Consider the following 25,809-nt stretch of genomic DNA (forward strand, 5'->3'; position numbering starts at 1 on the left):
CCACCTACTGAATGACTACATAAATGGGGAGGGGGTAGGGAAGGGGTGGAGGGTGTGATTTGGGGTCTCAATCTTATTCAAAAAGCCAGAGACTGAGAATTTTTTTAAGACTATGTAATAATCAATTTTAAAATTTTTAAATGGAACTAAAAATTGATTAAAAAGGAACTTTCTATCTGTCAGAGAGGGTTGTAGCCATGTTCATGCACTGGTGAGATTTACTGGATTACCTTATGTAAATGCATCAATTCGTGTCTGAATAGCAACCACAAAATGTAGAAAAGGTAGTTCTAGAGGGTTCAAGTTAATCAGATGCTGGCCTCTTATTACCACTTCAGAGGAGCAATATTCACCCAGAAAAGTTTGCCTGGTATGTTTTATCGTTTTCAGCATGAAACTAGACAACCAGCTCACCTCTGGGAATCACCATTTCCATACATCCAGACAACACTGGCATACACCTATAGAAAGTTCTGGTGCTGTGAAGCTATATTTCACTTTCTATCTTCGTTATTTTGTATTTCTTTATGGTACACTGCCAGATTGTCATTAATATCAACATATGTTATACATACCTATAACAACATATTGGAGACTAGATTTTAAAAACATTTTTAGCATCTCATCATTTCTAGCCAATGATAAAAATCTATATTATCAGCCACTGCAAGGCCAGGAACACTTAGCAACACTCCCAGGCTGCCAGGATAAATTAGCTCTGAATAATAATTCCTGTTCAATGTCCTGTGCTAAAATCCTAATGAACAACTGTACCATCTGGATTCTAACAACAAACTCAGTTTGTTAACGAAAAGTAAAGGAGGTATACAGGGATCTGAGCTGTGACTAGTACAGTATGTTGATCATTGTGACAACAATGTGACTTACATTGGAAGTGTGTTTACAGATGAAGCTACTGTAGCAGGGAAGAAAGATTTCTCTTGATAATATTTTAATTAACTGATTATTACTGTTACTGTTATTTATAAACACATCTCTTCTACTCCATCTTCAACATTCAACCCTTCTCCATATTCCTAGGCTTGTTATATGTCTCTGTGTGTGTATTCTATTATACATATACTTATGCCAGTGTATCACTAGTAAGAAAGGTAAGGTTTCCTAGTGTTGGAATCTCACTGTAAAGGGGAACTTGATTTGTAGGTCTATCAAAAATAGCAAATTACCTAGTTAGGGGAAATAGGAAGAATGACTACTAAAAAGCCAGAAGCCTTTTTGCCAATTATAATTGTAATATTCTAATGTGCGGGTGTTAGTATTTCTACTATTCTTTTAGTGTTCTAGAAAAAAATATGGAATTTAAATGCAGAGGCCCTTTTCATAAAAGGTATGCAGCTGATAGAACTTGGGACTTCAACAAAAAATTGCTTTCAGGTTGAGTGAGATGCAAGAATTCAGAACATTACTCATCTTTTGTCTTATAGTCCTTATTTAAAAATGGCCTCTTCCTTACTACACAATCTGACTAACAATAAAAAATGCCACTTCAAGATATTTTCAACCAAATGACTGAAATCTACAGGAAGAATAATTCATTTTGACAGTTTATCTTTTTACCCAGTGGGGGCCTTCACTCAAGTGTGGCCATGAAAGCAATTGCCAAGTTGATGAAGATTGAAGCCTTTATCAGTCAATGCCAAACAAGTCAGAAAAGACAGGAGGATACCAATATCACCGCCACACAAGTATCTACCCTTTAAAGGAAAACAAAAGTAGGCCTACATATAGTAATCATAGTATATGGATTTTTTAAAAACACAATCCACACTTAGCAGTGTTCTATAGGACAGAATGTTTAAATAGAACTACTTGTAACCCCCTATTTTCAGATGTTTATAACACAGCCATAAAAATCCATTAGATCTGAAGCTTGGCATAACGCTTCTCAGTCAGCCCTGAAATAGATTTATGTTAAAGTATAAGCTATAAAATAATGGCTTTGGTCATTTTTATATTCCAGAGAGTAGGCAGAGCAATAGCTTCACCTCCTCCTCCTCCCTCACCACATAAAACAAAAATAAAAAAAGATTTTCTGTATTCCAGTGATTAATTTTTTTTTGTCCTGTTTGTGGCACAATTCATAGCATCGTAGAAGATTAGGGTTGGAAGGGACCTCAGGAGGTCATTTAGTCCACCCTAAGAGCTTCACCACCCTACTAGTGACATAGTTTTTTCCTAATATCCAACACAGACTGCCCCCACTGCCACTCTGCTTCACTGCTGATGCAAAGTAAAAGCAGACCCAGGTAAACTTGAGACCATTGCTCCTTGTTCTGTCATTTGCCACCACTGAGAACAGCCAAGCTCCATTGTCTTTGGAACCCCCCCCCCTACCGGTAGTTGAAGGCTGATATCAAATCCCCCCCTCACTCTTCTCTTCTGTAGACTAAATGAGACCAGTTCCCACCGCCTCTCCTCATAAATCATGTGCCGCAGCCCCCTAATAATTTTCATTGCCTCCTCTGGACTCTCTCCAATTTGTCCACATCCTTTCTGTAGTGGGGGGACCAAAACTGGATGCAGTACTCCAGATGAGGCCTCACCAGTGCCGAATAGAGGGGAATAATCACTTCCCTCGATCAGCTAGCAATGCTCCTACTAATGCAGCCCAATATGCAGCTAGCCTTCTTGGCAACCAGGGCACACTGTTGACTCATATCCAGCTTCTCGTCCACTGTAATCCCCAGGTCCTTTTCTGCAGAACTGCCACTTAGCCAGCGGTCCCCCAGCCTGTGACAGTGCATGGGTTTCTTCCATCCTAAGTGCAGGACTCTGCACTTGTCCTTGTTGAACCTCATCAGATTTCTTTTGGCCCAATCCTCCAATTTGTCTAGGTCATTCTGGATCCTATTCCTACCTTCCAGTGTATCTACCTCTCTCCCCAGCTTAGTGTCATCCGTGAACTTGCTGAGGGTGCAATCCATCCCATCATCCAGATCATTAATGAAGATGTTGAACAAAACCGGCCCCAGGACAGACCCCGGGGGCACCCTGCTTGATATCGGCTGCCAACCAGACATTGAGCCTTTAATCATTACCCGTTGAGCACAAAGATTTAGCCAGCTTTCTATCCACCTTATAGTCCATTCATTCAAGCCATACTTTTTTAACTTGCTGGCAAGAATACTGTGGGAGACTGTACCAAAAGCTTTGCTATAGTCAAGATATATCACATCCACCGCTTTCCCCATATCCACAAAGCCAGTTATCTCATCACAGAAGGCAATCAGGTTGGTCAGGCATGACTTGCCCTTGGTGAATCCATGTTGATTGTTCCTGATCACCTTCCTCTCCTCAGAGGTGAAAGTAAGCCAGTACGCCCCGGTACGGCATACCGGTAAGAGCCGGTGCACCGTACCAGGACCGGCTTTCAGAGAAGGCAATTTAAAACCCTGGGGTAGCGGCGGTGGGGCTGCAGTGGGGATTTAAAGGGCCCCGGAGCTCCAGCCGCCGCTACTGCCCCGGGGCCCTTTAAATCTCTGCCTGAGCCCTGCTGCCTGAGCCCTGGGATAGCAGCGGCGGGGCTCCATCGGGGATTTAAAGGGCCCCAGAGCTCCAGCCACCGCTACTGCCCGAGGGCCCTGGCGGTGGCAGCCAGGAGCCTCCAGGGCTCCTCAGTGATTTAAAGGGCCCGGGGCTCTGCTGAGGTAGTGGCAGCTGGAGCCCGGGGCCCTTTAAATCGCCCCCGAGCCTCCCAGCCGCCTCTGCAGCTGGTAGCTCGGGGGTGATTTAAAGGGCCCTGGGCTCCCAGCTGCCACTACTGCAGCTGGAGCCCTACGGGGATTTAAGGCCCTGCCTCTTCTGGTTGAGGCCACGCCCCTGCTCAGGACTCTGGCATACCGGTAAGTCCTCTAACTTACTTTCACCCCTGCCTCTCCTCCAAGTGCTTCAAAACAGATTCCTTGAGGACCTGCTCAATGATTTTTCCAGGAACTGAGGTGAAGTATGTAGTTACCCGGATTCTCCTTATTCCCTCTTTTAAAGATGGCCACTATATTTGTCTTTTTCCAATCATCCGGGACCTCCGCCGATCACCATGAATTTTCAAAGATAATGGCCAATGGCTCTGCAATCACATCAGCCAGCTCCCTCAGCACCCTCAGATGCATTAGATCCGGCCCCATGGACTTGTGAACATCCAGCTTTTCTAAATTGTCCTTAACCTGTTCTTTCACAACTGCGGGCTGCCCCATTCAATAGAAGCTGGAAAGCACAAACTGGTGAGGTATGTCTGTAACCTACATCATGTTTGGATTGGCAGTGTCTATTGCTGCAAAAAGATTAGCAGAGTGTAAACACAGTTTTCTTTGTTTGCAGATGGATTTTGAAGTATTTTGTAGTTGTAGTACTATTTGGAATAGGTGGGTCTTTTAAAAACAGTGATATATAAGACCAGCCATACAGGGTCAGACCGAAGGTCTGTCTATCCCATTATCCTGTCTTCCAACAGTGGCCAATGCCTGGTGCCCAGAGGGAATGAACAGAACAGGTAATCATCAAATGACCCATCCCTTGTCACCCATTCCCAGCTTCTGGCGAACAGAGGCTAGGGACACCATCCCTGCCCATCCTGGCTAATAGTCATTGATAGACCTATCCTCCATGAACGTATCTAGTTCCTTTTTGAACCCTGTTATAGTCTTGGCCTTCACAACATCCTCTAACAAGGAGTTCCACAAGTTGACTGTGCATTGTGTGAAAAAATACTTCCTTTTGTTTGTTTTAAACCTGCTGCCTATTAATTACATTGGTGACCCCTAGTTTGTGTGTTATGAGAAGGAGTAAATAATACTTCCCTATTTACTTTCCCCACACCAGTCATGATTTTATAGACCTCTATCATATTCCCCTTAGTCATCTCTTTCCAAGCTGGAAAGTCCCAGTCTTATTAATCTCTCCTCATATTGCAATTGTTCCATATCCCTAATAATTTTAGTTGCCCTTTCCTGAACCTTTTCCAATTCTAATGTATCTTTTTATTTAGAGGGATATATAGAGAGGGAATATGATATTTTTTGTCTTATTATCTCTCTCTCTCTTAATGATTCCCAACATTCTGTTTGCTTTTTTGACTGCTCCTACACATTGAGTGGATGTTTTCAGAGAACTGTCCACAATGACTCCAAGATTGCTCTCTTGAGTGGTAACAGCTAATTTAGACACCATCGTTTTATATGTATAGTTGGGATTGTGTTTTCCAATTTGCATTACTTTGCATTTATCATCAACACTGAATTTCATCTGCCATTTTGTTGCCCAGTCACTAAATTTTTTTGAGATCCTTTTGTAGCTCTTCACAGTCTGCTTGGGACTTCACTATCTTGAGTAGTTTTGTATCATCTTCAGATTTTTCCACCTCACTGTTTACCCCTTTTTTCAGATCATTTATGAATATGTTCAATAGGACTGGGCCCAGTACTGACCCTTGGGGGACATCACTATTTACCTCTCCCCATTCTGAAAACTGACCATTTTTTCCTACCTTATGTTTCCTATCTTTCACCAGTTACCAATCCATGAGAGGGCCATTCCTTTTTATCCGACAGAGTACTTTGTTTAGGAGGCTTTTGTGAGGGACCTTGTCAAAGGCTTTCTGAAAATCTGAGTACACTATTTCCACTGGATCCCCCTTGTGCACATTCTTGTTGACCTCCTCAAAGAATTTTACTAGATTGGTGAGGCATGATTTCCCTTTACAAACACCATGTTGACTTTTCCCCAACAAATTATGTTTATCTATGTGTGTGACAATTTTGTTCTTTACTATAATTTCAACCAGTTTGCCCGATACTGAAGTCAGGTTTACTAGCCTGTAATTGCCAGGATCACCTCTGGAACCCCTTTTTAAAAACTGGCATCACATTAACTATCCTCCAGTCATTTGGTGCAGAAGCTGATTTAAATGATGGGTTGCAAGCTACAGTCAGTAGTCCTGCAATTTCATATTTGAGTTCCTTCAGAACTCTTCGGTGAATACCATCTGGTCCTGGTGACTTATTACTGTTTAGTTTATCAATTTGTTCCAAAACATCCTCTAATGACACCTCAATCTGGGACAGTTCCTCAAATTTGTCACCTAAAAAGAATTGCTGAAGTTTGGGAATCTCCCTCTCATCCTCAGACGTGAAGATTGCTGCAAAGAATTAATTTAGTTCTGTGCAATGGCCTTATCATCCTTGAGTTCTCCTTCAGCATCTCAATCGTCCAGTGGCTCTACTGGTTGTTTAGCAGGCTTCCTGATTCTGATGTACTTTAAAAAATTGTTCCTATTACTTTTTGAGTGTTTGACTAATTGTTCTTCAATTCTTTTTTGGCCTTCCTAATTATATTTTTACACTCCTTTCTATTTTCCTCACTAGGATTTAACTTCTACTTTTCAAAGGATGCCTTTTTGTCTCTCACTGCTTCTCTTACTTTGTTACTTAGCCAGGGTAGCATTGTTTTGGTTCTCTTACTATGTTTTTTAATTTGGGTATACATTTAAGTTGAGCCTCTATTATGGTGTCTTTAAAAAGTTTCCATGCAGCTTGCAGGGGTTTTACTTTTGGCCCTATACCTTTCAATTTCTGTGTAACTAACTTCCTCATTTTTGTGTAGTCCCCCTTTTTGAAATTAAATGCTATAGTGTTGGACTGTTGTGGTGCTTTCCCCGCTACAGGGATGTTAAATTTAATTATATTATCGTCATTATTACCAAGTGGTCAAGCTATAATCACTTCTTGGACCAGATCCTGTGCTCCAATTAAGACTAAATCAAGAATTGCCTTCCTCTTGTGGGTTCCAGGGCTAGCTGCTTCAAGAAGCAGTCACTTAAAGGGTCTCTGCACCCCTTCCTGAGTGACATGTACCCAGTCAATAGGGGGATAGTTGAAATCCCCCATTATTATTGAGTTGTTTATTTTTATAGCCTCTCTAGTCTCCCTGAGTATTTCACAGTCTCTATCACCATCCTGGTCAGGTGGTTGGTAATATATCCCTGTACACATGAAGCCTTACATCATATTCTGCAAAAATTCATTTGACTCCCTTTCCCCCAATGTTTTTCTATTACTAAATTATTTTTCTTTCCCCCAGTTTACAGTGTAAAGGCCTGATTTCACAATCATTTCATCCCAGTGTAATTCCACTGATTTCAGAGGAGTTATTTATTTACACTGGTAAATGAGATCACCATCCATCTATAAACCAGTGTGTAGAAGCACCAGTTTGGGACAAAAAACAAAAATACAAGTAACCCCTCCCCCCCGCCCCGCCCAAAAGTCTCAGCTATCTTCACATCCTTTTCTTCAGGGGTTAGATTTATTTCCAAAAATCACACACTTTAAAACCAGAACAAATCAACTCAGACTATGAAGGGGTATATTCAAATCTATTAAAATAGAATTAAAATGGTTTTCCATCTCTAGAACATACATATTTCTTGTGTGCTAACAAGGAAAATGAGGCTGTTTGAAAGTCCAAAAAGCATACATCTTATTTCCTTTTCTTTTTCAGAATATCTGCTGTCACTTTAAAATTCTGTTAGAATACTACTGAAAAAGAAATGGACAAAGCATTTATTTCCTGGAAGCTGTGTAAAACTGTAAAAGACAAATTATATAAGCACCCTCAGTTTCACAGCAACTAACAATTAGCAGGGTGAATTGATTTAAATCAGAGCAATTTAAGTTGCTGATTTTAATCATGATTTAAATCAGTGGGAAACCTTGATTTAAATAATTGATCTTATTAATGTTTTGCACCTGTACTTTTTAGTTACTTTCTTTTAAAAAAGGTTGGTTTTCATTGATTGGTAACCATTGAATCATGTTGGTTTGCAACCAAATATAGGCTGCACACTATATTTGGTGAGGTTTTTTTTTTGCTAAGCTGGAGGATACACTGTATCTAAGCAATTATACAGATAAGCTTACATTTATTCAAATTCTTAATGTGTATCATTCACCATTTTGTAACATACTTATTTACTAGATTTTTTTTTTTTACCTGTGATTTGTGCTAAGCTCTGTTTGGATGGGGATTCAAATTCAGTTGAAAATGCATAGAACAGCATTTTATTTTTATCTCAAATGTGCTGGATACATAAAACCAGTTTATTCATGTTTTGCATTTAAAATTCACTGATTTATTAAACAAATGAAGCATTATCTGAAGTAAATTAATTGAGCTGATTATTTCTGGTTACCATGTCCTTTAAGATTTTCTATCTAGAAGATCTCACCCTCTCACTCATATTCATTGGAGGAGGAAAACAAGCTTTTCTGCTTCTTCAGCTCCCAATCTGTTTCTTAACTTTGAATAAACTAGTCATTGAACTGAACTAGTTGAATAAAATGAAATTAAGATATTCTCTCTTCACCTGCAGCAGAGACTACTGTTGTTAAAAGCTGGCTTAGCACTTCCATAAACTCTGGTTCTAGATGCTTAACCAGAGACTGCCACAACATCAGTTGTTTGGCTTTCTTTAAAACTTGGCAACAAACATTTACTAATTATTTTTGTATTTTATTTAAATGATTTTAATAGATTATAAGTGGTTTAGGGCTTAACATATATCTTCAATTTCAAATAATTTTTAAGAGATAAACCTTTATTTAATTTAAATGAAAAAAAAATCTGTTTTTATTTTTTTCTTTTTGTAGAGAAAAGTATCGGTTTTTATCTACCCTGGCAACTGAGCTAAATGCATGCAGAAAGTCACAGCCATTTCCATTAGGGGCCAAGATAGCTGTGTTATGCTGGACATTGCTCCCTTTCCTTATTTCACTAGGAAACAGGAAGAAGGGAAATGTTTTTAAGCAGGTAGCAATAAAAATGAACATACGTAAGTGCTTAAAAGACCTGGGTTCAGAGTAAGCATCTGCCTTAATTATAAACTTACTTTGTGCCAAAACCCACATTATTCTAGCAAAACCCACGTTATTCTAGCTTTTGTATTTATTACATGCACATGTGTGTGGGGATGTGCACCATTATCTTCCTCTGAGGAACTAAGTGCTCTCAGGAAAGCTTCATATTACAGCCAAGTTCCAAGAGATTGCTCATCCACAGCATACTGGATCTCAAGATTCAATTCATTCACCTTGGGCATAAAATTGCTTGTTTCTCTAAGGTGCCTGCACATTGATTTAGTCCCTTCAAATCATCTGTATTTTTCCTCTTGTGGCCTGACACTAACTGGTTCTTTTATTCCGTTTAGGAAACAGAAGTAAATCTTTATGGACTGTTCAAATTTACACTTTTCCAGTGCAATGAACTGCAATGTACCCAATAGTTTGTTTACTCAGGAAGTAGAATTCCACAGGTATCCATTATTTATTTTTCATTTTCGAAAAAATGGTCCTACCTAAAACTCTACACACTTGTACAAATTATTTACCACATCACATTAAAATCTATTATGACCAATGACCACATCAAAACCCTGCTAAAAATTCTACAGTCCCCAACTCAAACCATCCCTCAGGAAAAGATTGGAGAAATAAGTAAGGTGTGCAGGAGCCCAAAGGTTAACACATTTTGGCTTTGTTGAACTAACAGGGATCTTTATTTCTCTTTTTAATTTAGTAAAATTTGGATTTAGATTATAGTCACCCAGTGGCAAGCCAGAACAACAAAAACTATGTTATAAAAGAGATAACCTCCACTCCTCAGACTTCCCCGAAAACTTCATACTGTAGTGGAGTGGAGTTATTTGTGAAGTCCTACAAAATGGAGTCTCCTCACAGCTTCACAAATAACTCTGCTGCCAGCAGGATTCTGAGTGCAATCTCCTGGGGACTTCTGTATTTCTCAGATACCTCACAGTAGTTAGAATAGGATTTTAAAAGTTTGACTCAAAACCAAGATAACTTTTGCAGATTTTTCTCTGAAACAGTTAAGTGTTCGAATAAACCAGAATCAACCTTATGACATTACCTTCTCCAGCTACATCTCTAATAGTAATAACCTATCCAAGCAGACATAAGGGCCACATGGAGGCCCTATGAACCACATGGCTTTTAGGAAAAGGGAGCCCCCCCGCCCCCCAATCATTGTGTGCTTTCAGAATCTGCAGTTCTAAACTCTCCTGGTTGTTGTCAATGGTTACTCCCTTACTTACCTGTCAATAATGGCACACATATCAATGCTGACATTGGCAAAGCTTCCCAGTTTGCCTTGCTCCACTGCATGCAAATCCACCAGTTGATCATCCACATGAATAAACTGCATGCATCCTTGAAATGAGAGCTGGAGCAGGGAACGATCTGAGTCATTTGTTTGTGTAAGGAACCCTGTGGAGCAGAGAAAGCAAGAGCATTGTTAATTTCAGTGGAGGTCACTCCCTACTAAAAGTCAAAGCTGCACTTTTCCTGTTACCAAAGACAGTGTCCTGGCCATGTGGGAAGAAAGACAAAATGCAAGGGATGTAGTTTAATTAAGTTGCAACTCTATTAACTCATCTGGGAATTATCCAGTAATAACTCGTACAGTGCAGGTCATGATTCCTTCCCTAATTGTTTCCATTTGGAGGGCTGCCTTTAGCCTTAGACAGCTGGTCCCCAGCCTGTTGCTGGGACCCAACCACCCTCTCCTGCTCTGAGGGTTAAAGGGCTGGGGAAAGAGAGTACCAAATATAGGAACCCTAACCCTATTCCCCAGTTTCTTAAGGGGATGCCTTCCTCCTAAGTCCACTTCCAACTCTGATTTCTTAGGGAACCTGACCCCCTATGGAATGACACGTCACCTGCAAAAGTGTCATATCTTGAACCATGGTACCACCTGTCTGACCTAACCAGGTCCCTGAGCAGCTCTGAAACCCACCCCAATCTGGTCAATCTGGCAGTAAAGAAAATAAAGGTCTTCCTAATCCCCAAAATTTGCCTAGTGCAATGCCAACAGCAGCCCCAAACCCTAAATCTTATGCTAATCACAGTGAGAATGCAGGTATGAGAGGGGGTTCAAGTTGGAGGGTCAAGGTTTATATACACTGCTCCAGGTGCATGGGGCCAATAGCTTACCTGAGCCTTACTGACTCACACACCTTGCCTGTTCCTGACCATCTCCCTTCTCTGAACCCCACAGGGCAAGGACACTAAAAGGGCCACTCCCCGCCCTGCAACAATCCACACAAAGTCTTTGAGGTTGCAATGGTTGCATTGTGAAAGTAGTTCCTTTTTTCATCAAAGTTGAGCCTACTTGACAGCCTGTGATACAGCAAAAATATATTTTTACAGGGAAAATTGTTCCTTTGGGTATGACAATAGGATGTGGAGGAAGCAACTGCTCATGGCTGCAGTTGTATTTTATTTCATGAGGGAAAAAGGTAATTATTACAGGGCAACTTCATATTTCCTAAACATACATTTTAACAGACAGGATCAACTGAACAATACCTAATGAAGGCATTAGAAAATATTCTATACATTCTTGAAGAAATAAAGACCCAGATATTCAGCTGATATAAATCAGTGTCATTCCGTTTACTTCAGAGGAGCTATGCTTATTACACCAGCTGAGGATTTGGCCCCCTGTGGTTTTCTTCTCCTTTTCACCCAATACTACTTATGACAGCCTCAGAAAGCCCAAACACAGTCCAGATTAGTCCAATCAAGTTGCCATCCTCACCTCTCTGTTCCCCCCCTTCCTCCCTATCCATGTACAGAAATGAAACACTGGTAGAAAGTTTCAATTCTGTGTTTTCCACTTTTTAAAATATTTTACATGCCAAATGGTCAATTTTCAACTTTTTCATTAAACCCACAATAGCTGTGAAAATTACACAGTTCTAGTCATGTTCTCCTATTGATCAAAGAACATTGTATATATAATCTCTTGGAGGTGTGAGGGTGGTGGCTATCATGGATTGAATTCTTGTCAGATTTCCTTGTTCATAGTACAAGTTCATATCTGTTCCTCTCTAAAAAGTATTATGTGTATCAGAGATATACAGTAATATGATGAAGCCTTGAAAGATACCCAGAGATCAACACTCCAAATATTTGATCATTTTACCCCTTCACCTAGTTCTGTTCTTAAAGGGAAAAAAAAACAACCACCAAGGTTTTTTTCTCTGCAGAAGGAGCTATAGAATAATGATGATTGCTTTATACTTTGTAGCACTTTCTATCAGGGATCTCAAAGCACAATAGATAACTCATCAAGCCTCAAACATCCAAATGGCATTACTATAATTAACCTTATTTTACAGATGGCAATAACACAAGACAGATAAAATAAGAGACTGTTCCAACGTTGCATTGCAAAACAGTGGCAGAGGTGGAAATAGAACCTTGAATTATTCATTTCTAGTCTCAAACTCCCATAGCTCCACCTCGTTTCTTCTCTTTACTATATCTGTGTAATTGAGGAGGTGCTGTCCATTTTGTTTTTTATTTTGTTCATGGTCAAAATGAAGATAAAAATAGTTGTGCTGAATAAGAGAGAAATGTGTACAACCCTGGTTTGCTTACAATGTTCAGATACTGCTCCAACAGGAACCAATGATACAATTTCAAACACCTAAAATGATTGGACTAATTCCTATGATGCATCATAGAATCTAGAGATGGAAAAAGGTAAGGCATCCTGTCTATCCTTTGGCCATTCAGGATTGATACCTGATGCTTTCTCCAGCTGGGTTTGAAATGGTGGTTGAGGTTAAGGAAAACCTTTGGGCTGTTTCAGTCTAATTCCCTATTTGTTAATACCATTAAACTATCAGAAGATTGGTATCACTTCTCCTCAGCAAGGACCCAAAACCTGCCATGGCAGAGCATGTGGCTGTTTAGATTTGAGGTGCACTAGAGGGCTGTGTGGGGAAGCTTGTGCGCACAGCATCCAGTGCTAAAAGTGGAGGATCTATTTTTGACAGAAATGAAAGTATCACCACATCTGCCTATCCCGTAATCAATTTTTCCCCTCCATGACTTCTTCCTCATCCAGTGTTCCTGCCCCAGCCTCACCTCTGGTCTTTCTTCAGCTCCAGTTGTTTTTCATCCCCCTTTCCAGGCTGGGTGTTGCAAAGCAGGAGAGAAGTAGAGGAGCCAATGCTCATAGGAGCAGAGGAGGAGGAAAAGTTGCCTTGAGCTGCTGGGCTCTTTCTGCTCCCTTATCTCTCCTCCCCTTATGTGAAAGGGAGGGCAAGTGTGTGTGTGGGGGGGCAGAACTCAGCAGCTCCCAATGGCTTCTCTGCCCTAAGAGGCAGGGAAGTGGGGAGGGGGAGCCAATTACAGGGACCTTTCCCCCAGGCAACACTAAAATGTGGCCCCTCAGCAACCCTGGTGGAGTTGTAGAATTTTCTGGGTCTTCAACCCCTTTCTCCAGGCGCACTTTATGCCCTGCCTACCTCTGGCTCAAGCCAGTGATATTACTTTTTTGCTTTGAATACTAAATTAACCCAAGGTTAATAACAAAAAAGACAAACTCAGCCCTTAGCTGAATTAATGCAAGCCCAGTGAAGTCAGTGATGTTTTGTGGTACAAAGGAAAGAATTTAGCCAAAAGAAGAATGATCACAGGATGGATATTCAAGTACTGATAAAAATAGCAGGTCAAATTCTGCAGCCCATTGTCAATCTTTATTCAGGCAATGCCCCATTGACATCATTAGGAGTTTCACCTCAGTAAAGACTGAATGATGACTGCATAATTAGACCCAGCAATCTACTACAGCAGATAATGTATTATTCCAGAATCATTCAGGGGTGTTTTCAGGAAGGAAATGCATCATTTTAAAACATTCTCAGAAAATAAATAACCTGTACCCCATATTGCCCTTCCAACAGAGAAGTGCAGAACTTAGTGCAATGCAAAACCAGTATCACTACCACCATAGCTACATAAACTTGTATCAAAACCAGCTGTTCTCCAACTGCTCTATATATGAGTGGGTGGGCATGTAATTTTCAGACAGCAGGAGAGAGTCATAATTGCCCAACCCCCAACAGACCACCTCACTTCCTGGCTACATATTGACCAATCTAATGCACAACAGAATAGGAACAAAGGTGATTCAATTTATACGCCTCACAGAAACCCAAGCAGTAAGAAGGAATTAGTGTGGACACTAGGAAGCAAGAAAGACTACAGCTGGATCCTCTTACACTCTTGTAAAAGGCTTGAACCTCCTAAGAGAATAAATTAGATAGGAATAAATATTCTACTACAGACTAAGGAAGAAAAAATTGACCAGGACAACTAACTGGCTTTGTAAACCTGTTGAGGAATTTGTCTTCTTGTCTAGGAGGAAGAACATCTGGGACAGGCCAGAGGGATTGGCTAACAGAGACGAGCCTAGGAACTGATAACTACTTACAGCTGCAGAAAGTTTATTTATTATAAGTTTTGTTGATGTGTACTGATTCAAAGATGACTCCTCTTCTTCTTAAAGAAATCGTGCTGACGAGGTAAGAGGGCAGCTTGCTGGAAATTCCCTAGCCACCTATATCCTCCCAAGGAGATCCTGGCACCATAAATCCCACCTGGCTGATTGTATCCTAATATCTTCCAGGAAATTCACTCAGCTCATGACACATCTCAGCTTCCACAATGATATATCACCTGCAAACAATTCTTCAGACATTCATGTACTGCAGCTCCACTGAGAACCAAAGCCAGTTACCCACACAAACAAAATACAAGTATGTGTCTCAGACAGGTTACAAAACCATAAAGAGAATCTCAGTCAATCTTATCCAAAAGATAAAATATGTGTATCAAGAGGAGATCTGGCCTACATCTCAACATTGGCTTAAGAAAAAGAACTCTGGACAACACAACATAATGTTTAAGACAGTAGTCAGGTCAGTCTGCATTCCAGTATCATCAGTCAAGCCTCTATCCAGAAGAGACCTACATGGTAAGATTGCTGAAATATGAAACTTGGTTCAACAACACTAGTCTGAAGGTCTATTACTTTAAGCTGCTAGACCTACTCACAGTTTCACTGGGTGTCACAGATTTAAGTATATAATCACATGTGCTAGAATTTGAAAGGATGTGTCATGTCTGGGAGGGGCAAGCATTATCTGAGACTCCCACACGGATGGGGCGACTGACATTATAAGCAGTCACACTCCCCATTTGGCTTCTCAGCAAACTGCATTTTCATAAGATTCCAAGTAATTTTGTTCTGTATTTCTCAATGTCTTCTTAGTGGGAGGAGTGAAACATGATGTAACAACGTGAGAAGCATAGACAGATTATTGTAGATTTTTCATGAGATATATCAGATTGGATCTACCACATGACTAACCAGGAATCCTGGGGTATACTGAAACAAATCCTTGAGGTAATGTCAGTCGTGCAATGAAGAGGAGGGGGAAAGAGGAGATCCTGGCCGCCCCCCTGGCTCTTGGCTGGAATGAGAAATTTGGCCTGGCCATCCCTCTGTCAGGAGAGAGCAATGGATAGGCCTAATTTGAGCGGTGTTGGACCCTGTGTGCAGGGGCAGATTTACTGCAAAACATACCGTGCCCTTGCCCAGGGCCCCCCAACGATAGGGGACCCCAGGGCCAGGCATTCAGGCAGCCTACTCCATGCGGGGGGGCACACAACTGTAGGGGCAGAAGCTGTGGGGGGCAGGAGAGCAGGGAAGGAGGCTCACTTGCAGCCTCAGGGAGCAGGTGGGAGGTACGGGTGGCAGCGAACGCGGGCTGGAGGACTCAGGAGGAGCACAGGGCAGCCGTGCAGCTGGCCGGAGAGAAGAGGCGCTTTGAAGGGGAAACTGCTGCTTCTCTCTGGCTGCGTGGCTGCCCCCTATTCCTCCTGAGTCCTCTGGCCCGCGTTCACACCACTCACCGCTGCCTGGGGAGCATCAGCTGTGAGCAGTCCATGGGGGGTGGCCGGGGCTGGGACTGGGACTGGCCATAGGAGCCAGCGCAGAGCCCACAGGCGGGGGGGGGGCCAGCCAGGGGAGGCAAGCAGAATGAGCGCACAGAGGCAGCAGGGTACTCAGGTGGCCACCGATGGAACCGTGCCCCCGCCCCACCTTCAGGTGGGTGTTCAGTACTGTTCTCATTCACCCCTGCTGGTGCAGCCTAAGAGAGCATAATGCAGCTCTTCATGCAGACAAATGTTTGAACATAAGAAAATACCTAATATAGGAAGGACACAATAAAAGTCATACTTGGCAGTACCGAAGAAAGGCTGCTGGCCCCACAGCCTGACCTACTTGGAGTTTCTCCAGACCAGTGAACAGAGTGAATCCTTCCTACAACTAAACTGATTGTCTTAGGGCTTGTCTACACTGGCACTTTACAGGGCTGCAACTTTCTCGCTCAGGGGTGTGAAAAAACACCCCCCTGCCGAGCACAGCAAGTTTCAGCACTGTAAGGCATCAATGTAGACAGTGCACCAGCGCTGGAAGCCGCACTCCCAGCGCTGGTAGCTACACCCCTCGTGGAGGTGGGTTTTTTAGAGTGCTGGGAGAGCTCTCTCCCAGCACTCTGCCGCGACTACACAAGCTGTGGTGTCGCTAGATACAATCAAAAGTGCCTCTTTACAAAATATTACTTATGACGACTTAATTGATGATTTTGTGAAGAAAAAGTGTAGAAAAAAAGCTATCTGAATAAATATCTTTTTTCAAATTGAATAAGTTTCTTCAGAGGAAGTTAACTTTTATTTTTCCATTCATGCATCATCTATACTTTTTATTTTTTACACATTTTTCACATTAATGTAATGCAAATACAAGCTTTCATCTAGACCAGAAGTTCTCAAACTGTGGTCCGAGAACTCCATTCAGGGGGACCGAAGAAAGGTTATGAAGTTTTTTTTATAAAGCACTTTACAATAGTTAGCTAATGGTACAAACAACATCTGGAAAGATCATTAAGTGGTCTGCTGAGACTTTTAGCACTTTTCAAGTGGTCTGTGAAAAAAAAGTTAGACTTCAAAAACAATCAAGGTACCTCACTTTATTTTAATTTACTTCCTATTACTTATAATATAGGAGGAGGATGAAGAAAAAAAGAATGAAAAATGGGGCAAGGAGGAGATAAGAGAGAACATTCTTTTTCTTGGCTGGGTCCCGGGGCGGGGGAATGAATCTGAGCACAGGGCCCCACTAACTAAATCCGCCACTGCCCGTGTGCCTGCTTGTACTTTCCCCACACCTTTGCAGTCCTTCTGGTTCCGATGAGCACTGGTCACCCCAGCCCCTCCAGAGAGAGGCAGAGGAGAGGGTATTGAGTACCCCCAATGCCCAGAAAAGTAGGCGGACTGGATCCAGACTTTTGATGCTTCCTTGAGATGTGGAGAGGCAAGAGAAGCATGGGGTCTGGGGCTCCCAGAACTGCCTGGACCCTGATGGGAATGGAGCTTTTCAGACCAACTGCCTTTCTGGGTAAAAGCTCAGGGCTCAGCGTGTGATGGGGAGATTGTAGGGCTGGCTGCAGTGGGGAGAGCTTGGAGCCATTTTTGATGCTGAAATAGCATTCCATCAGTCTTCTCAGTGCATTTTCACCCAATAAAATTTGTGGGGAAAAGAGCCACAATAATAAATACAGCCCACGAGAAAGTAAATCACAAGACTCACTAGCAGAGATTAGTTAAAGTTTGTAAAGTTCTTCAAAGATGAAAAGGCTAAATATTACTATTATTATTCTGATAATCAGGAAAAATGTACCAGAGGGAGCAGGACAAATATAATAATGAAGTTTCTTCTTCTGCTCCTGTAAGGATCTCTCTGGAGCTGCAAATTGTTTTTTCTGCAGATTGGATCAATTTCTGCTCCAGTGTTCAAAAATATGACAAAGCCTCATTTATTCATTTCTGCCAGAGGAAAAGTGGTGAAATATTTCTGTCAAATGTACTGTCACATCTTTAAAGATGGACTGTAAAGGAAAGTAAGGACTACAGCTGGAATACAATAGTCTCAAAACTACAGGCATTTTAACCTATGTGTACTTGACAAATTTCAGCCAGAGCAATTAGATTCTGACCTATCCAACTTCAACTGCAAAGGTCATTCGTCACATCTCCTTTGACTCAAAAGAGCCACCTCCATTCAATGGTGGATGATAAAAATCCTGTACATATTTCTGTAGCGCCAATATTTGTGAGGGGCTTTATGTAAATCAAAAAGTAATAATCTAAACATACACTTCATTTCATATTTTGACATTGTCTAGATTCCAAGATGCTCACAAATGAATTGGTGCATTTTAAATCTGTGTGGAAATTCAGTAATATAAATGAACTATTAGTGGTACTTTCCATGACTTAAGATTTAATTTACTTCCTTGTTAAATAAGTGTGTCCCCTCAGGCCTTATTTTAGCAAGGATTTTGCAGGAAAGCTGGACGCAGACAAGGTTCCTCAGGAACCGTATGTGGATCAGATTGTGACTGCTGAACATAGGGTTGCCAACTTTCTAATCCCACAAAACTGAACACCCTAGCTCTGCTCCTTCCCCTTGTCCGGTTCCTTCCCCCCACTCACTACATTTCCCCTCCCTCGGTGGCTCGCTCTCCCCCACCCTCATTCACTTTCACTGGGCTGGGGCAGGGATCTGGGATGCGGGGGGGGGGGGGTTGAGGAGGGGGCTGGCGGCTCTGGATGGGGCCAGAAATGAGGGGTTCAGGCTGAAGGGGGCTCTGGGCTGCGGCAAGGGGTTAGGGTGCAGGAGGGGGTGAGGGCTCCTGCTGAGGGGTGCGGGCGCTGGGGTGGGACTCAGGATGGGGTTCAGGGTATGGGAGAGGGCTCTGGGCTGGGGTTGGGTGCGGGGGGGTAAGGACTCCATCTGGGGGTGCAGGCTCTGGGGTGGGGCCAGCGATGAGGGTTTTGGGCTGCAGCAGGGGGCTCTAGGTTTTGCGGGGACTGAGGCAGGGAGTTGGGACTCTGGCTTACCTCTGGCGGCTCCCAGTCAGCGGCACAGAAGGGGGTGCTAAGGCAGGCTCCTAGGTCCTGCTCCTAGGAAGATGTGCAACAGGCAGCTCTGTGTGCTCTGCTCTCGCCCACAGGCACCACCCCCACAGCTCCCCTTGGCCGTGGTTCCCGGTATTCAGGGCGGGGGCAGCATGCAGAGCCTCTTGCCCCTCCACCTAGGAGCCAGACCTGATGGCCGCTTCTGGGGTGCAGCATGGTCCGTGGTGCCAGGAAAGATAGGGACGAGCCTGCCTGAGTTCCGCAGCACCGCCAATTGGAGTTTTAATGGCCTGGTTGGCGGTGCTGACCAGAGCCGCCAGCGTCCCTTTTCAACTGGGTGTTCCAAAACCCTCATCGCTGGCCCCACCCCAGAGCCTGCACCCCCAGATGGAGCCCTTACCCCCCCGCACCCAACCCCAGCCCAGAGCCCTCTCCCATACCCTGAACCCCATCCTGAGTCCCACCCCAGCGCCCGCACCCCTCAGCAGGAGCCCTCACCCCCTCCTGCACCCTAACCCCTTGCCGCAGCCCAGAGCCCCCTTCAGCCTGAACCCCTCATTTCTGGCCCCATCCAGAGCCGCCAGCCCTCTCCTCAACCCCCCCCCCCCCCCGCATCCCAGATCCCTGCCCCAGCCCAGTGAAAGTGAATGAGGGTGGGGGAGAGCGAGCTGGACATGACAGCTGTGTGCAGGTCTGTGTGGGACTTATGGGAGAGCAGCAATGGCCGGGCAACACGCCAGTACAGAGAGGCCCGCGGTGAGAGATACTCACTGAGCCAGAATTGGAAACCTACAATCTCCTAGTTGCTTGAATAGAGACTGGACTGGAAAGGGCACCCCAGGCATTAGGCCTGAAGAGCCCTGACTCTTGATTGGACTGCTCAAGGGCCCAAACATTCACCGCTCTTGCTCTCTTGAACTGTCGCTATTTAAGCTTCTATCCCGAGGGTTTTTGCAATCTTTCCCTTTCCTGACAGTCCGAGTAAAGTACCCTTCTACTTAGCCATGTGTCTGAGCGGTCACTGGCACCCACCAGGGCTAGCGCCTACAAGGCCTTGCTGGTGAAGCACCTACAGTGCTTGCCTGCAAGTCGTGCTACGCTTGGCATGCTTCTGGCACCACATGGCTAAAACCCTAACATTTTACTTCAGCATGAAGTCTAGCTGTTTTTCGTTTTGTTTTGACACAAACTCTAAGCCCGATCCTGCACTCATGAAAGTGAGAGGGAGTCCTGCCTGAGTAAGCAGCACAGTTTTCGTCCATCAGAGTTCTCTGATCTGGAGAGGAGATATAAGAATGAGAATCATCACAAGTCTTGACTAGTTTAAGTTAATCTAATACTCCACTGCAATTCTTCTTGCATTAGATATAAGGGAAGATGCAACAGTAGAAAGCCAAATAATTATTAAATTGCGGAATTTGTGTACATTACAGATTCTGCCTAACACATTCATTCAACCCTCAGGCTTTCTATTGTATAAGAGCCCAGGATAAGTAGTGATCATATTTTCAAAATGGTTGTTTCTCGCCCCTTTCCCAAAGGTGAATATGGGTCCTACAAAAGACAATTTTGTTCAGAGTGGCAGCAACAGCAGAGACCATACTAACATAACTCACTATCTTTAAGACCTGTAGTGTGTGGGGAAAGAAAAGATTGTCTACTGTTGGCAGTAAGTTTGCTTCCTAAATTGCTGCTTTTGTATGAGCTTATTTAGTATTAGTAAGTGCTGCAACCACTCCGAAGTTCTGGCTTTGATATCACTAAGGCAAGTTTGTTTAAAGGTAAAATAATGCAAGCTTGAGTAGGGTGGCTTACTAAAGAATCTATTGGACCAATTCATCCTTAGTGTAAACTCCAGTGACTTCAGTGTGCCTACACCATTTTCATCAACTTTTTTTTTTTTTGGTTCAGTTACCACAGATAAAGGCATAGAGTGCAAATTCCTAGCATAGCCAAGCAAAACCACTATGAACCATGATTTGCATGGGTGCATCTTATCTCTGCTCAAAACTGGGGTCAATTACAGCAGTTGAAACTGTGATTTTACTTTAAGGCGCTAAAAAGGAGCGCTCTCTAATTCCTAGTGCTCTGTTAGTTTCTCCAAGGTGCTGACTTTCGCAGTCAGCTCCCATTGCCCTCCATCAATCCTAACTCGACAGGACCCAATCTCCCCAGTTAGGAATTCTGCAGAGTAGTCAAGGCTGAGAAATTTAGGCAGGATCTCAAGGAGTTTGTGGAGCTTATCTGTTGATACATGCTTCAAGAGTCTCTGCTACTTCCATAGGGTGGAGTTCCTCGTCTCTGCAGCAGAATCTCAAATTTCTGGGCAGCAATGAAGAAATGTCTTTTATTCATTTAAAACCATAAGGTCTCTCTGATCCTTAGAAGGGCTCAGGTTCACAGTGGGTTTCCCACCCTTCTAACCTTGTAAATTTTAAACATCTTAGATCTCTTTTCCCACTTAAGCTGAAAAACTCAACAAATTAATCATTAATGATATGCTGGATATATGTGTATTGTGAGGCAGAGTTAAGGTTGTTTGTTAAATATGCAAGGTGAATTTTAATGTCAGTATTATCCGCTGAATGTACGAACTGTAAGAATGGAAGATTTATACGACTTGTCCTAACTAGTAATTTCCATACTTTGCAATGCTTAGGTTTTTCTTGATTAATCATATTTTAAGTAGTTTATTTAAGATTATAATAATTACACAATCAACCTCAATGAGAAATTAATGAAGTTTGCACAGTGGCTAATACAATTCCTAGATACGCGATCATTAAATTTATACCTAAGGTTGTGCTTGTCATTATTTAACCTTACATAACCTATATAACAAGAACACAATGATTAATTTTTAAAAAATCCCTAAGCATTACAAAGTATAGGAATCATTAGCTAAAGTAATTTGACTATTCTCTTACTTTTACAGTTTATACATTTTGGTCAATGACAAAATTGTCATGTAAGAATTCACTTCACATATTTTACAGTCAGCCTTAACTCTGACCAACAAAACATACCTAGAACTCTTTCAACACATACATCACTAATATATGTACTTGTTCCTAATTTTTAAAAAAGGCAGATGAAGTCCAAGGCAGAAACAAATGAGAACAGTGATTCACGGTATCCCTTTCTCTCTGATATTCTTGAAGTGCACAGCACAGAATATGAGCAGTAATCTCAAAATTCTCAGTGGGTAGTTACTTATTTGCTTTTTTCATACTGTAATACTAAAGATAAAATATAATTCCAATTGTCTGCAGACCCATTCATGTGACCAGATTAGTACAAATTAATTAAAGTGCTGCCCAGTCTACAGTATAGTTATCCTCATCCAGATCGATCTGTGGAAATAAACTGTATACCTGAATTTCAGATGGGCACCGTTAACCCCATATTTCTGTGTGGATTGTTGCTTGTAGGTACTTTTTTTTTTCAAACTGTGACAAAGAACAATCATTTCTAACCTGTAATTAAACAGAGTATCATGCTTCCTGAATCTAACTTTATCTATAATACATGTATCTGCACCAGAAAATCACAATCAAAGCCAGTAACCCAAAATGTTGTATGCGGGACAATATTATCACAGGTGAAACCTGTATTAACATGGACAGAGTGCTGTAAATATAGCAGTAAGAGAAGACACCTATCTGAATACATATGCTGAGTTCTTGTAAACACATTTTAGAATGCATTTGCCATAATTTCTAAAATAATTTAGAACCATTAAGAGAGTGAATGTTGCACTGCACAGGAGAGGAATTTTAAGAAGGTGAAATTTTTCAAAATAATTCCTACTCCAGTTTCTTTCTGTAAAGGATATCATCACCCCCCCCCCCCCACACACACACACACCATCTTCACTCAACATTTTCATGTTAGAAAACACTTCCCCCTTGCTCAGATCAGACACTTATCTTTTTAGCTTGCTTCTCTCTCACAACAAATGGGGGAAATAGGATCATGTGGGCAGCTTTAATTTCCTGTAATCACACTAATCATACAGGATTAAATGAAACAAACAATTGCAACAGATGAACACCAACTTCTAGCAGATATTTTGTTTTTCTGACACTCATGCAACCTCCACACGGTTGTAAGTCCTCTCACTGCAGGTAGTGTAAGTGGTCAGAAGAGAATACACAGCAAGTATAGTAATGCACAGAAAGAAATCAGAAATTTTAATCTTCTTTCCTAGGTACAGGAAAATTTAAAGGTTTGGGTTTTCTTTTTTTTTTTTTTTGGTCAATTAAATCACACAACAACATAAGAACGGCCATACTGGTCCATCTAGCCCAGAATCCTGTCTTCTGACAGTGGCCAGTGCCAGGTGCCCCAGAGGGAATGAACAGAACAGATAATCATCAAGTGATCCATCCCCTGTCGCTCATTCCCAGCTTCTGGCAAACAGAGGCTAGGGACACCATCCCTGCCCATCCTGGCTAATAGCCATTGATTGACCTATCCTCCATGACCTTCTCCCTCCCCTTCTCCTTAATAGGTGAAATTAATAAAATTATCCTGGAAAAGGAGCCAAGAGTTTGTTTATTTTTCCTGTTAGTAAAGTGGTAAAAAACAAACAAAACAAAACAAAAACAAAAAAACTGTCACCATCTTTGATTGTGGAAGTGAAGCTTATTTTAGCTCTGCGAAGAATACACCCAGGCAGATTTCTCATACCTAGAAGGCTGCCTTTTCAAAAAGTACAGTGACTGGGACTGCAAAGGACTGGAATGGCAACTCAGAGGTGCACATTCTCACCTCAGCAGTCCATCGAGTTTTTTTGAACAGGGACACCCCTGTGCACACACCAAAGAGTTTTCAGCTGTTTTATAGAAAAGGACAGTCACTTGAAAAGAAGGCAAAGTCTATGAAATCGGGGGGGGGGGGGAGGGGGAAGAGGGGGTAATAATAAGAAATAGTAATACTTGGCTAACTGAAAACTAAAGTGCAATGTTGAAGTCAATGGGAATTTTGCGTCAATACAGAAGTGCAGGATTGAGCCTACACAGAATTTCATTGTGGTCTTTACAAACTCATTGGTAAAATTATTTTGAGATACATTGCAGTAAGTATCATTTGCTTTACATCAGGGATGACAGCAGTTCAGTATATAGAAATTTGCTATTTTAGCTTGTTTTTTCCCCAGCAGAACCTAGAATCTTTTTCTGAAAGAAGATTCAGTTATGGTAGCCTGTCCTCCCCCCCGTCCTCCCCCCCCCGCTTTTTTTTTTTTTAAAAAAGGCATATACAGAAATTCAGTCAAAATAATTCTGTTGATATACTACAGCCAAAATCCATCTCTTCTTACTAGATTACCCAATGATACGTGGTCATTCAGAGTTTTGCAAAATATTTAACTTTGTTTACATGAAGAAACTGGACTACGAATTATTTCTAAAACCTTAGGTTTTTTTTTAAATCTCCTTTGCTATACACTGCAACATTTACATTCTTAATTATTCTAACTGATTATAGAAATTATGGTTGAATGCATTTTAAAAGCTACATATGTTGACAGGAGCTTAACTTGGGCCTTTCAAAAGGGTTTCTTCTACCACTGTTATACACATAGTCCTCTTTGTAGTGATGCCTCAAAGTGTAAAAATAAAGGGAAATATTACATGCTGTGTTATAATGAAAAAGAAAGTTTCTTTATCCACAGTATTTCTCCAAGAAAAATATTACTATTACTTATAGTAATGTAATGTAGATGAAAACTGACTTGCTAGAAGGTCCAGAAACGTTTGCATTAACTTTGGATGTATGGAGGACATGGAAATCAATTACAATGTTTAGTCTCCTAAAATCCATTTTGTTCATTTTAGGCTCCCTTCTAGCCAGACATGACAGGGGGAAAAGGCTCCTCGAATGAGGCCTTCAAGGTATTCAGGCTTTCAAAATGTTTGCAACTGTATGAAAATTATGAGATTATTATTTTGGGTTTTAATTACAAAATTGAAACTCAAAGCAGGTTAATGTAAAGGTTTGCTAAGGTCAAAGCCATTGACTGACTCTTGGGCATACTTTTAAGGTAATATGGGCTGATTTAGGGCTTTTCTTCACAGTCGCATGCCATTTACAGGTTTGCCTGATTTTTGCAAGGGACAAAAATAAACTTGGTGGTTTTCATTGAGTTTTTCAGCTTATTCAAATTCAAAAAGAACCCTCTGGGTCCTGAGTCCACACAGACCAAAACCACAAATATACGCTACGAAATGAAAATGCTATGAATATTAAGAAAGGAAAACATGACATTTCATACATCTCTAGATATTTTTAAAAAAGAATTATCCACAGTCTAAGGAACTATCAGTGACTTCACTAGGAGTCATGTGGCTAAAATCCTGTGCATCACTTTGAAAAAGTACAGGTGAAATCATTAAATTTCATCAAACACGTTTTTATACTCAGGATTTAAGTACTAAGGTTCCAATACAGCAAGGTACTAAGTACCACTGACTAGTGACTACTTTCCCCCCTCACACTAGTGGCCATTTTATCCATTTCCCTTCAACTGTTTTTGTTTAGAAGAACCATCTTTACTACAAGCTACCATTGAACATTTACCATTTCTATTGGTACAAAAAATCAGATAAATTAATTATAACTAAAAAGTCATACTGGGCTATGTAGTCCATCTTCCTGCTAGGTGGAAATTTTTTTCTTGCAAGTGTAGCCAAAAGTCTAACTTTAAATAATACCTGCAAGAGTGCTCAGGAGACTAGTCCATAATCTAGTTGACTATACTGTCAGGAAATTGTGTCTATATATATTTTTAGGAAAAAACAATTATGTTCACATTGCATCTGAGATTGAAGTCTAGCCTTAAAAGTGGCAACATATACACAATTGCTTGAATTTATCACAGTCACATCCATTTCATGCTGTCAAGGTTCCCTCCCCACTCTGAACTCTAGGGTAC

At 41.7% G+C, this 25,809-nt stretch overlaps 1 protein-coding gene across 4 annotated transcripts in view; it reads right to left on the bottom strand.

Annotated features, from left to right (window-relative positions):
* CNTNAP2 (contactin associated protein 2) overlaps positions 1-25,809 on the bottom strand; it is a 1,645,619-nt gene that overhangs the window by 603,811 nt on the left and 1,015,999 nt on the right. For all 4 annotated transcript variants that reach the window (XM_075125590.1, XM_075125593.1, XM_075125592.1 and 1 more), the window contains one exon: positions 10,124-10,295. In XM_075125590.1, the coding sequence (XP_074981691.1) occupies positions 10,124-10,295 (172 nt within the window). The remainder of the gene's footprint in view (positions 1-10,123; positions 10,296-25,809) is intronic.

This window comes from Caretta caretta, chromosome 2 (assembly GCF_965140235.1).
Source record: "Caretta caretta isolate rCarCar2 chromosome 2, rCarCar1.hap1, whole genome shotgun sequence".
NCBI lineage: Eukaryota > Metazoa > Chordata > Testudines > Cheloniidae > Caretta > Caretta caretta.